The 13,346-nt window shown below is 41.1% G+C and overlaps 1 protein-coding gene across 1 annotated transcript; it reads left to right on the top strand.

Annotated features, from left to right (window-relative positions):
• Positions 1-1,432: 1,432 nt before the first annotated feature.
• prpf4 (pre-mRNA splicing tri-snRNP complex factor PRPF4) lies at positions 1,433-13,314 on the top strand. Its single transcript, XM_079524825.1, has 15 exons — positions 1,433-1,570; positions 3,379-3,558; positions 4,141-4,330; positions 4,633-4,714; positions 5,269-5,348; positions 7,315-7,408; positions 7,621-7,715; positions 8,284-8,342; positions 8,916-9,039; positions 10,025-10,114; positions 10,627-10,749; positions 11,420-11,527; positions 12,248-12,366; positions 12,535-12,641; positions 13,093-13,314. The coding sequence occupies exons 2-15, from the start codon at positions 3,405-3,407 to the stop codon at positions 13,177-13,179; spliced, it is 1,512 nt and encodes a 503-aa protein (XP_079380951.1). The 5' UTR covers positions 1,433-1,570; positions 3,379-3,404; the 3' UTR covers positions 13,180-13,314.
• The last annotated feature ends 32 nt before the right edge of the window (positions 13,315-13,346 follow it).

Here is a 13,346-nt window from a genome sequence, read left to right as displayed (position 1 = left end):
CCAGGGCCTCTACTGTTCCTAATATATGTAAACGACATGACTTCAGCTTGTGACTGCAACTTGTTCCTGTTCGCAGATGACTCAGCACTGCTGGTCTCGGACAGGGACAAACTGCAGGTTGAAAATGCCCTCAGCTCTGAACTCGGTAGAATCTGCACCTGGCTCGCTGATAACAAACTATCTTTACACCTGGGAAAAACTGAATCCATTCTCTTTGGCTCTATTAGTAATCTCAGCAAGGCAAATGGCTTCTTGGTTAGAGTGGGTGACAATGTTATCACACGTAAAGATGAAATTACCTACCTAGGTTCCATCCTGGAGGCTAATCTTTCCGGTGATAAAATGGCCACCAACGTAATCAAAAAAGTCAACCATAGAACAAGATTCCTCTACAGGATCTCCTCACTGGTCAACAAAAACACCTTGAAGACCTTAACAGGAGCCCTTGTACAGGGATTCTTTGACTATGCATGCACCTCCTGGTACCACAGCACCTCAAAGGCCCTTAAAACCAGGCTCCAGACTTCCCAAAACAAACTGGTTAGGCTCCTACTTGATCTAGCCCCCCGAACCCACCTCACCCCTGCCCACTTCGACAGGCTGGAATGGCTTAGGGTCGACGACAGAGTACAGCATCTTGCAATGGGTCTGGTCCACAAGATTCGATACACCACCAAGATACCCATGTACCTGTCTAGATACTTCCTTAATGTTAACGAAGTCCACACCCACAACACCAGAGGGAGTGCAACGAACCATGTACAACCCAGATTCGGCACAAACAAGGGACTAAAATCTTTTCGCTCCTATGCCACCAAAATGTGGAACGCCCTACCAACTGTCATTAAGACATGCGAATCCCTTGACTCCTTCAAAACCGCTCTCAAAGGGCACCTACGGATGGCTGCAATTCGAAACTGGCCCCCGTAAAATCTGAATCCCCCCCCCCGCCCCCCCCCCCTTTTTTTCCCCCTCACTGTTTATATCTCTTTTCCCCTTTTACCTCCTTTATGATGAATTCCTGTTCTGTCTATAGAAGTGTCTATTTGTACGTCTCTAAATGTTTTGATGATTTGAACATGGTGGACCCTATTGGAAACAAGTGTAATGCTTAATTGGGTCGTCTACTCACAGTTAACAGCCTTTGTATTGAGTTTGTGCTTGAAATGTACTGTAATTCTGCAAACTGTTAATAAATTCTTCAATCAATCAATCAAAAACGTCTCAATAGAAGAGCAGGGAGACAAAATGCATCAACAACCACCCAATTGTAATATTGTATTATAGGCTACTCTAGTGTCTAGTCTACCATACAGATTAGACAAAATTAAAATGTATTGTCAAACTAAATTGACAGTGAGTGAGGCATTAAGCATTATACTCTAAAGCCTGGTGAAGCGAGGTTAATTATACTCTGGTACAGTAGGTGGCGGTATGCACCTAAAATCAACGGTTGCAGAAGTTGAAGAAGAACATTTTGACCCGGAAGTTGTTGTTGATATTGAAGTTGGTGTTCACGCCGTTCACATCACGACTCTGTTTCGTTTGTTTTGGATATTTACATTTTAACGTAAGTAACTTTAATACGACGCCAACTACTACTACTTCTACCTTCCATTGCTGTTGTTTCACGTGTTGCGGCTGGCTGTTGCTGTGTGTCCATCTGGCTCTCTTGTGTGATCATAATTTTACCCCCTCAAACAACCGTGATCCTGCCGCACACGTTCATTCACATACCTAGTGAGGATGTGGGACAAATATCATTATGATTATATATGATGACGATGCGTCTACATGGATTAATGTTCTCAGTCGCCACGACTCATTTAATTAATTATTTAGATTCCATAGAAGTCAGCATCAGCAGCATGTCTTATATGAAAGTATGTTGTACAGTAGCAAGTAGCCCCGTTTGGAACCTCACTCTCCAAACTGCCCGTTGGTATGAGCTTGCAGATATGGCTGTTTTGGGGCTATTTGAGAATTTGAAGTGGTCACACTAGCAATATATTTGGAAGCATCTTCCATAATAGCAACTTCCATATGGGGCTGCGTCATAAAAGCAAAGGTTAAAGCTTCAGTCTGTGATTTCCTCACCTGGTTGGCGGTATGTAGAACAACAGGAACAATGCTACTAAAACATTATTATATTATTTTCGGCTTGTCCCTTCAGGGGTCGCCAGTCGCCACAGCGAATCATTCTGCCTCCACCTCACCCTGTCCTCTGCCTCCTCTTCTCTCACACCAACCTACTTCACTATACATCCATAACTCTTCTCTTTGGTCTTCCTCTATAGGCCTCCTGCCTGCATGGCAGTTCCAACCTCAACATCCTTCTACGATATACTCATTATCCCTCCTCTGTAGTCTGTACGTGTGTCAAAACCATCTCAGTCTGGCCTCTCTGGCTTTATCTCCAAAACATCTGACATGCGCTTCTCCCTCTGATGTACTCGTTCTTGATCCTATCCATCCTTGTTGCTCCCAGAGAGAACCTCAACTACTAAAACATCATCATAACATATTTTGTTACTATAATCCATGCTCCTAGCATACCTTGAGTGACTGCATCTTTAGTTACTGGTAGTTACTGGTTAGGAAATGATGGATGGGGAGGATCCAACCGTCTATATATTATTTAAAGAATCACACCATTTTTCATATCGATAGGTCTGGTCTGTTGCTTGTTTAATATGCTTTATAGTCTGGTGTATGTGTTGTCATGTATGTCTTGTTTTGTCATGAAGGAAAAATCACACCCGTGTGAAGTGAGGGGCGATCTTATCATCGTACATCATCATACATCATCTCATTCCGGCCAATCAGAATTTGTGTCCTCACCCTAACTCTCAGACTTATGGTGGTCCTAATGCACACCAAACTGGTGGTCTTTGAGATGTAAAGGTTTGAGAACCACTGCAGCAGCGTTGGTTGGTTGGTTGATTAGTTTATAGACAGAAATGTAAAACAGCAGCAGAGTACAGTCAAACACTTAGTCTAAAAGGGATAGCACAAGAAAAAAAGGAGCGCTGGGAAGCACTGTTGCCAGATTTTGTAAGAGAAAATAAGCAGCCTGGTCTAGCCTTCCCTTGGATCAAGACTGTCATAAATGTATTTTATAGATTTTGCCTAGGGTGACCAACCCCAGCTAAAAACAACTATTAGTATTGGAAAAAAAGGACTGAAACCAGGACGTCTCCCGAGTGGTGTATCTACCACTCACTTCTTCCCCATCGTGGACTGCTTTTTAATTAAACAAACCAGTGAATATGTCGGTTTGCTTGCTTGCAAGTTAGTGAGTACTACTAGTGTGTGGTTGAGGTGAAGATATATATATAGTATTGTTGTGATATTTGGTCACCATGCTCTTGTCACCAGATTGTAAGACTGACCAGCAGGAGAAAATGTCGGACGATGATGATTCTCCGTTGGTGAAGAAGAGTCGGATCTACTATGGCAGCTTGGAGGAGAAGGAGAGGGAGAGGTTGGGCTCAAAGGATGGCGCCAAAGCTGGTGTCAAAGCTGGCATCGCGGCAGGAAATATCAACATCTCTTCAGGTACTATTGGTATTTAAACTTAGTTACAGTGCAAAGTACTGTAAGCTGATAAGTTATTAAAGTATACAATTATGGTAGCAAAAAACAGTGGTGTGGTCTAAAAATCGAATCAAAAGTTGAATACGATGGTAAAAAATGATTAGTAGGACTAGGGCTGTCACGATTACACATTTAAGGTGTAACACAAATAATTGCGATTAACGATTTAATTGTGTTTTGCATTGAACATTAGATCGTTACAATTTGTATTTCAGTTTGCCTTTAAGGCTTCTTAATCACAAATTGCACAGGGGCTGATATGACAAATAACTAAATAAAGAAATCACTGGCACATTTAAGAATCTTTTATATATTTTTTCTTTCCAAAAAAAGAACAAAATAGCAGAAAATAGTTGATCTGCTGTTTCTGCTATTTTTGAAAATTGTTTGAACAATGTGCGGACATTTTTTTAACATGGAAACGATTGACGATTATGTCAAATAATTGCGATTAGGTGATTATGTAATAATTGTGACAGGCTTAAGTAGGACATCATTAATTGTGTGTTGGATGGCAAATTGACTACTGAATGTCCTCTCCAGGGGAGACGATGGATATTGAGGATCGCGCCATCAACGAGCGACATACTGAGGTTCTCGCCGATTTTGAACGTAGGAAACGCGCGCGTCAGATCGCCGTCTCCACGGACGATGCCGAGGTGAAGGCGTGTCTCCGTGCCCTCGGGGAGCCGATCACAATATTCGGGGAGGGACCGGCCGAGAGGCGTGAAAGGTGATTGGCCGATATGTAGCACTGTTGCTTCTGCTATTCTGCTTATATTCTGCTACTATTCTGTTACTAGTATGGGACACTAATATTGCTATTTCCAGTTCTTTCTGACTTGTAACTACAGTAGTAACTGGTACCAGTCCTAGTAGAAATGTTAAAGGTGTGTTTAATATAGTATATAGTTTCTTTCTGACCTGTAATGACCTGTAATCGTAGTAATGTTAAATGTGTTTCAGGGTTCCAAGTTCATAATGATCCGTAACTAGTAAATGTTACTCGTAGTAATGTTGATATGTGTGTTTTAGGTTGAGGACTGTGCTGTCAATCGTTGGTCCAGACGCTCTGAAGAAATCTAGGAAAGACGATGAGAAAGTGAAAGTGAAGGAGGTGAAGTGAAGAACTACATTCTCTCTCTCTCCATCTCTCTCCCTTTACAATTTACAATTTAGGCATTTAGCAGACGCTCTTAATCCAGAGCGATTTACATTAAGCAATAACAAAAAGCATGGCATACATCACATATAAAAAGTAGTTATCATGAAACATGCATAAGCTAAGAACATAAAAGTGGAGTATCTATATCATGAAACGATATATATAAACTATACATGCTACTATATTATACTATACATATGTACTACAAAGTGATATGACTACATAAAATGCAATTCTAATGCTGTCTACGTAACATGCTATAAGTCTGTTTAAAATGCTATCTAAGTCTACATAAAGTGCTATCTAAGGGGGCTAGGGCAAGTGCTCCCTTTCTTTGTTTCCACCTTTTCCACACCCCTGTACCTCTCCTCCATTTCTCTGTCCTCTTTCTCCCTCTTTCAGCCCCCCGCCCCTCTCTGTAAAGTGAAGCAATAGCAATTTGACTCACATTCATATCTCCCCCCCCACACACACACACACACACACACACCCACCCCTCTCTACAGCATCAGCAGACGTGGTACCATGAAGGCCCCGCCTCCCTGAAGGAAGCCCGTCTCTGGTTGGCTAGATTCTCTCTGCCCAGGTAAATTCTACATCTGCAGCCACTAACGAGTAACAGCTGTCAACATAGTAACCAGGAGTGTTATTGTAGGAACAACTACGGCAGTGCTGTAGCCTAGGTTTTTTTCAGACGGTATAACAGAATTATTCCCTTCACGACATGCGCACATATAGGCTGTACACTTGAACGTGATCAATGGATGAAATTAATCTTGTTGAACTCTGCTAATAAACAAACCGCAACGATTTACATTCGGACACTGACATTATGTGATTGTCTACACGATTGTCACATATTTCAGCAGGTCACCAATTTCACCGTAACACCACCATGCTGGAGTGACCGAGTATGAGTGAGCGAGTGGCCAAGATTTGGGGTATTGGAATTTGGCTTTTGGGTGTTTTCACACATGGGGGTCCTATTTAGATGATCTATGGTGCAAAGTGGCACATGAATCAGAGAGTCATTTCCTACAAGCTCCATCCTTCATAGTTGTCCAAAATGTTTTTTCAGGAAATTAACATCCACTATTGGAGTTTAGAGGTTTTTGCCCAAGCACTTTTTAATACTTTCCATTGGTTCAATATTTTTTTAACCAACACACAGACGTGAAGGGTGTTCAATAGCATTGATTTATGCAAAAACAATAATCAAAACCCTAAAAAAATGCAGCTACTGTAGGCGGTTTCTTCCGGACAGCAACGATATGTGCATATACAGGCAGTCAAGATATTCCAGGTATTCATGACAATGAGGCGGTTATAAAAGGAGCTGAGCAGAATCATATAATAGGTATGTACGTGATATTGTACTTTTTGTTTCTTTATTTACCCAGGGTAGCAGCTGAGCGCAAGTGCTCATTTTCAGCAACGCCCTGCACACAGAAAAACACAGACCGACACACACACACACACACACATTAACCTGGGAGCTGACCAGTACAGCCACAGTCTTATACGGTCGGCCACTGAGAAGCTCCACTGGAGCAGTTGGGGGTTCAGTGCCTTAGTTGCTCAAGGGCACTTCAGCGGTGTTGGGTGAGCGATGATCATTCACTTCCCCACCCCAATTATCCTGCCCATCCAGGGAATCGAACCAGCAACCTTTTGCTAGGCCACCGCTGCCAAGCATGTACTGCTGCTGTTACATCATGAAGTAACTGTTGCGTACCTGAGGTTACATTGTAGCAGCGAATGCAGATGTGTACATAAGGTGCAGCAGGAGAAACATTAACAGATTGGAACATAGATGCATGTGTGCATAACGTGCTTCGGTACTACAAACATTGACAGATATGGAACATGGGCTTTAGTGTGCTCATGGTCTTAAGACCTATGTTCAGGTGAGACCCACACAAAGGTAATTCTACATAAGGAAGGCAAAGGAAAGGAAAAAGAATACACATAAAGGAAGGTACATAGGCAACGTAGGTCTAAAACGTGGGGATGTCTTGGGGACATTTCCGACTTCAGTTATTCAATTGATTCATTGGTGTGTTTTGAGGCATAACATGAATTATTAGATCAATAATAGTGTATTTTCTCATTCCATTTAACCACTTGAACCCATTGTCCCTGTTTTGTAGAAACATTTGGCGAAAATCTCACAAAGCTAACAAAAAAGCTCACAAAGCAACGTGATGCGCTGAGCTTGTAGATAACAGCTCTTTAGTGTAGCACAAAAACAGGAGGGGGCCTACAGTGGTATTATAGAGCCCTAGGCCACTTTATTAAGTGGTTAATGGCCACGTTCGCCTGGACATGGCACATTGCTGTTCAAATCACGTTGAAGAAGCTAACAGTTTTCTGCTGGGATAACGTATCTGCCCGGGGTCAAAGGGAAAGCACTTGATTCCAGGCTTAAAACATTTCATATAAGGATTTTCTGAAATGTCTATGGACATAAATTAATGGTAAATTGTCACTTCCTGAAACAAAAGGTGGGTGGTCACTGTTGAGCTCTATATTTATGCGTTTGTTTCCGTCAGGGCGGTGAAGCGTTTGGAAGCAGCACGTGCCCATAAAGAAATCCCCGAGGCGACGCGCACCGTCAAACAACAAGAACTGCACAAGAACCTGCGGGTAAAATCTATTAAAGAATACGCATAAACTGTGAAGTCATTCTGATTACATTTGAAAACCAGAAAGATTATGATTAATTAAAGTCCAACAATTAAATCAAATGCCAAAATTCTTTCCCCAAATAACTTTGTTTTGTGTGCTTTGAAATATCCATGTTTAATATAACATTAAAAAGGAATGTCTTGTAATTCTACTGCGTTATACTCCAATAGAATCTGAATAACTTCTGCAGTCAGATCGGCGATGAGCGGCCCATCTCCTTTTGTCAGTTCAGCCCAAACTCCAAGATGCTGGTCACTGCTTCCTGGTATGACCACAGCACGCACACACACACACACACACACACACACACACACACACACACTCTGTAGAATCTCTGCAGTGTTGATTTTTATAGCACATTTTTATTTAGTTTTAGTCAGTATTTTGAATAAAATTTAAATAAAATGTTTTAGTCACCTGAAATGTTTTAGTGTTGGTCTAGTCTTAGTTGACAACATATACGATTTTAGTCAACAAAATCTACAGTTGATTTTATAGACATTTTGGCAGGCCTCTGCGGCATCGTAATGGCTGATTTTACACTTGGCTCCATGCTAAAAAATAGCGGATCTACAAGCTGACAATGCGTTGCGCTGCGATGCGTTGTGAGCTTGTAGATCTGCTATTTTCAGAGTGCAACACCCGAGCGCAACCAAACATAAAATTGTCTCTTCTCCACTAGTCCCTACAGTCCTATTCTTTTTTTATTTGTTGACAAAATTGTCAGTATATTTAGTCAGTTTTATTTATCCCACTCCATTTTATTCTCTTACACTTGTTGCTATTGTTCATTCTACTCTGTTGTATTATATTATATGCATTTCATATTGTAGGAGTGGCCTCTGTAAATTGTGGTCGATTCCAGACTGTAATCTAGTACGGACACTGAGAGGTAAGCGGGTATCAAACTACCAACCACTTATTGAACAATGTTTTCCAAGTAGTTAAGTATTGGATTACATTTTACAATGCATTGTCATACTGTACTGTAAAGGCAGGCTACAATAGATTGTCCTTCAATACTATTGTAAAGGTAGTTTGCAATAGGTGATAAAGACAGTTTGAAATAGTTGTCTTTACAGTCTCTATTGTAAAGACAGTTTACAATAGTGTTGTACTTGGCCCCCTTCTTTTCCCCTGTACAACAAATCTCTTCACAGAAATATAAGCTGCTTGTAGATCTGCTATTTTCGCCAAATGTTTGCCTATTTTTGCGGAATGTTTGAGTAATATGTCCATACATGTCCCATTCTGTTTTATTTTGCTTTATTGTATTTTGTTGCATGAATGTTGAGAGAAAGCACACTGTCTTCACTTATATAACAGTAGTGTATTTAACTACTGAGTTACAAAGTCTCACAACCTTCATCAGGCTGTGAGTTGCATGAATGTTGCATTTTTGTTTATATTGTATCTCGTTGCATTGGTTCTTCATGCTGCTATATATTTTTTCTGTTGAATCCAGGTCATGAAACCATTGTAGGCTCAATCGGGTTCCACCCACAAGCTACGATCTCTCTCGAAAAATCCGACATCAACCTGGCCTCTTGCGCTGCCGACGGCACCGTCAAGCTCTGGAGTCTCGACAGGTGATTGGTTGAAGGTTGTCATTCGTTGTCTTGGTGATTGGCTGTCTGTTTTTGTGATCGACTGGTTTTGCGTTTGGCTGTCTGTTGATGTCTATCTGTGATTGATGGTCCAATCCATTGATTAGCTATAGATGGATGAACCAGGAACCAGGAGATATGACCACATTACGCCTGTGTTCAGAATGTATTTGTTTGTTTTTAAATCACTAAACGGACTGGCACCTGTGTATCATTTCTGACGACCTGTCCCCTCACATACCTACCCGTAATCTTAGATCAGCAGACGCCCCCAACACAAAGCTGGTGACGGAAGGTGTCAGGGCTTTTGCTGCTAGGCCTCCATTCCTGTGGAACTACCGCTGGAAATTAGACGGACCACTTCAGTGTCCACTTTTAAAAAGACTTTTAAAAACTAGATTTGTCATAGAAAGGCGTTTAACTAGTTTGAAAGCACATTTAGTTTCTGCTTTCTCTTTTTAAAATGTTCATTATTTTTGTGTTGCTCTTTTTCTTTTGTTAATTTCCATTGTTTTTGAAAAGTGCTATACAAATAAAGTTTATATGGATTTAGAATTAGATAGACGGACAGATATTCTAATGCAAGCCTGACCATATATGGGCTTATTTATCCAGTCCCACTGACCGACAAGACAACTTTAACTTTATATAGAAGACAAAATGAAATGCACTGCAATTGTATGCTTTTACCAGTGTTGCCAGGGTTATTGTGGTGACAACAGCAAGTTGAGGTCTGGGTACAAGCATTGCCCGGTGGTGCATTATTAATAACAGCGTGTTAACCTTGCAGTGATGAACCAGTAGCAGACATCGAGGGTCATTATTAATAACAGCGTGTTAACCTTGCAGTGATGAACCAGTAGCAGACATCGAGGGTCATTATTAATAACAGCGTGTTAACCTTGCAGTGATGAACCAGTAGCAGACATCGAGGGTCATTATTAATAACAGCGTGTTAACCTTGCAGTGATGAACCAGTAGCAGACATCGAGGGTCATTCCATGCGTGTCTCCAGAGTGGCCTGGCATCCGTCCGGAAGGTTCCTCGGCACGTCCTGGTGAGTCGGTTGGAAACGAGCGAGTCGTACAGCACGCACCCGTACAGCAAGCAGCAACATAGCGTTGTGTTGCTAAGCTTGCAGCATACCTTCCCATGTAAAGATGAAACGATAAAGTGCCTTAAAGGACTACACTAAAGTGTTTCCTGACCGTGCACCCGGTAAAATGTTCCAAGAGACTGAGTTAGCTGGAGTTGTGCGTGCTTCTTCCTTTCAAAATTATTATTAGTTAACCCATTTGGACATGAGGCCGATTCTTAAAGCGCCTTCTAAATACTGACCTAGGTTTTCTGAAAAATGTAACTGTTTATTCACAAATTACAAAATAAATATTATGTTGCTATATACTGTACATGGCAACACCCAAAAATGGGTTCCCATCCTTTTAATTCATGCCATGACTTTCGGGAGACTTTTTCTTTTTCTATCCTCTCATGTTGTTTGTTCTAATTTATGTTATATGTTGTTTTTTCTCTATTTATCTCTCTCTCTCGCTTGTTGCTTGCTTATAGCTATGACAACTCCTGGCGTCTCTGGGATCTAGAAGCTCAAGAGGAGATTCTCCACCAGGAAGGACACAGCAAAGGAATCCATGATCTGGCCTTCCACCCCGATGGATCACTGGCCGGCACTGGGTACTTATTACCCTCCTTACTACACTGCTCTGTCTACTGCAGTGGTTTTCAACCCTTTTTCATATCGAGGCCCATTATTTATTCAGCATTTGAGATTCAATCTCATTAAATCTCATTTAATGAGATTTAGCCTCTCAGACCCAAGACCTAGAATAGTTTGTTGTCGTTGGATAAGATTTTGTCCCCAATTCCATTCTGTATTGATACCATTAGTAGAGATAACAGGCTTCTTGTAAATTAAGTGCAGATGTTTAACAATAATTGAACTCTTGAGAGCATAAACGGGTCCATTTGGTTTCATTTTACGCTCTGAAGAAAGAAAGATCAACTCTCCATCATTTAGCTGGGGACCACCTGGAACCCCCTCAAGGACCACTGGTTGAAAACCACTGGTCTAGTGCCTTACGTTATCTAGTGTACTAATGCCCTATCAAGACACATTGTTTTGTTGGCCATTATCCAGTTGTAAATCCAACTTGTATTACTCGACCAAACTATTTTTAGGGGGATGTTTATTTAAAAATGAGTCCATTAGTCTATTGTCATACAGACTACCCTAGTGTACCATAAAGAGTACACTAAGATGATGTGATGCTGTGAAGGCACAGGTATCACACTGCTTCAGTACTTTGTTGGTTAGTTTTTTTTGTGTTCTGTTTTTGTTGTGCAGTGGTCTCGACGCGTTCGGCAGGGTCTGGGACCTGCGGACTGGACGCTGTGTTATGTTCCTTGAAGGCCACCTGAAGGAGATCTACACCATTCACTTCTCTCCCAATGGGTGAGCCCAATAAATGTAGTATACTACTAATAATGCCTTTAGGATTTTAACGACTCCGGTTCCTTATCAATTCCCTCTTTAACGGTCCGATTCCTATAGGGTTCCAAATCAGTTATGGTGGTGCTTGAAATTTAAATGTTTGAGACCCACCAGCATTGTAATTGTATAGCAGAAGTGAAGTCCACATATCAGCTCGGACAGTGTGATTAAAAACCGGTTCTGGAAACTGTTCCTATCTCCTTTAGAATGTTACCCACATAAATATGACGTAAAGCATCATTTTTTTCTTGACAGTCTTGACACTTTTCTGAAAAACGTATGTTTCTATATCAGTGGTGCTCAAACTATTTCATGTCAAGGAGCCCCAGAATTATATGTGTTTGGCCACCGACCCCCATCTCAAAATGTTTTGTTTCAGGGACCTCCCAGAAGCAAAGAGTTGAGTTAAAAACCTTCGCTGTGAAAGAATATATTCAAAGATTTCCGCCACAATTTCACAATAAAAACAAAATAGCAGATCTACAAGCTCGTATCGCGGCACTCGGTGACACGCTACAAGCTTGTAGATCTGCTATTTTTCAACAGGTAAAGTTGAAAATAATGGTTCACAAGTGGTTAAAAGCTAATGTGACACTCATGTGTCCTCAGGTCTAAATGGGTTAAAAGTAGCGATATTACTTGTGTGAACACACTGAACACTAACGTTTGTCGTTTCTGCAGTTACCATGCAGCAACAGGAAGTGGCGACAACACAGTGAAGGTTTGGGACCTGCGTTACAGGAAGGCCGTCTATACGATCCCCGCCCACCAGAACCTGGTGTCCTCAGTCCGATTCCAACGTACGCACTTTCTCTCTTATTAGCAACATTATAATAGATTTGATTATATTATACACATATAAAGTGCTGCTTGAAAAGGTGTGAACCCTTCAGAATGTTTTACATTTCTTCAATCAGTCATGTTTTGTATAAAATAATTTATCTTCCGTTTCTCATCCCATTCGGCAGCCACCGATGGCCACTTCCTGGTGTCGGTGGCCTATGACAACATGGCCAAGGTGTGGTCACAGCCTGGGTGGACGCCTATCAAAACGCTGGCGGGCCATGAGGGCAAGGTGAGGCCCACTTATTGGTCCATGAGTTGCTTGTTAGCAGTGTTGATTTTAGTTTGAGTCATAATCTCTTGAATTGTTTTCAATTCGTTTTAAGTCACATTTTTGTCACCTGGAATGTTTTAGTCGACTACATATAAGATTTTAGTCAACTAAATAGTTGATTTAGTCGACTAAAATTTATTTTGGCAGGCCTTGATGCCGTCGTAATGACTGGTTTTACACTTCCGGAAATTGGTAGCTCACCTGAAAGTGTATTTTCTGTTTATTGGAGAGATGGGGAGACCCCTTTTACTTGACACTCTAGCATTGATTACCATCAGCATATAGAGCTTTAACTTTTTAACAAAAAACATTGTTTTAGCCAAAAACATTTACTATTTATTGAATTAAATTTAAGAAAGGATAATGGTTTACATGAAATTAAACATTATATCCTCTTTTTCCTTATAAGGTCATGGGTGTGGACATGTCACCTGACGGCCAGCTGATCGCCACATGCTCATATGACCGCACGTTCAAACTCTGGACATCGGAGTGAACGCAATGAATGAGGACGGAAGACATGGAAGATGTCTTTTTTGGGGGGGTGGCAAACGTTTTGTTACTTTTAGAGAGAAGATTGAGATAATTTTGTGTTGACATTTTTTTTTAATAAAGTGAATTTTCGGAAGTGTGGTGCTTGTGGACTTCTATTAAATACTATCG

The sequence above is a fragment of the Electrona antarctica genome (assembly GCF_951216825.1).
Source record: "Electrona antarctica genome assembly, chromosome: 16".
NCBI classification, from domain to species: domain Eukaryota; kingdom Metazoa; phylum Chordata; class Actinopteri; order Myctophiformes; family Myctophidae; genus Electrona; species Electrona antarctica.
The sequence above is the reverse complement of the archived record's forward strand: the minus strand, read 5'-3'. Positions and strand labels throughout refer to the sequence as shown.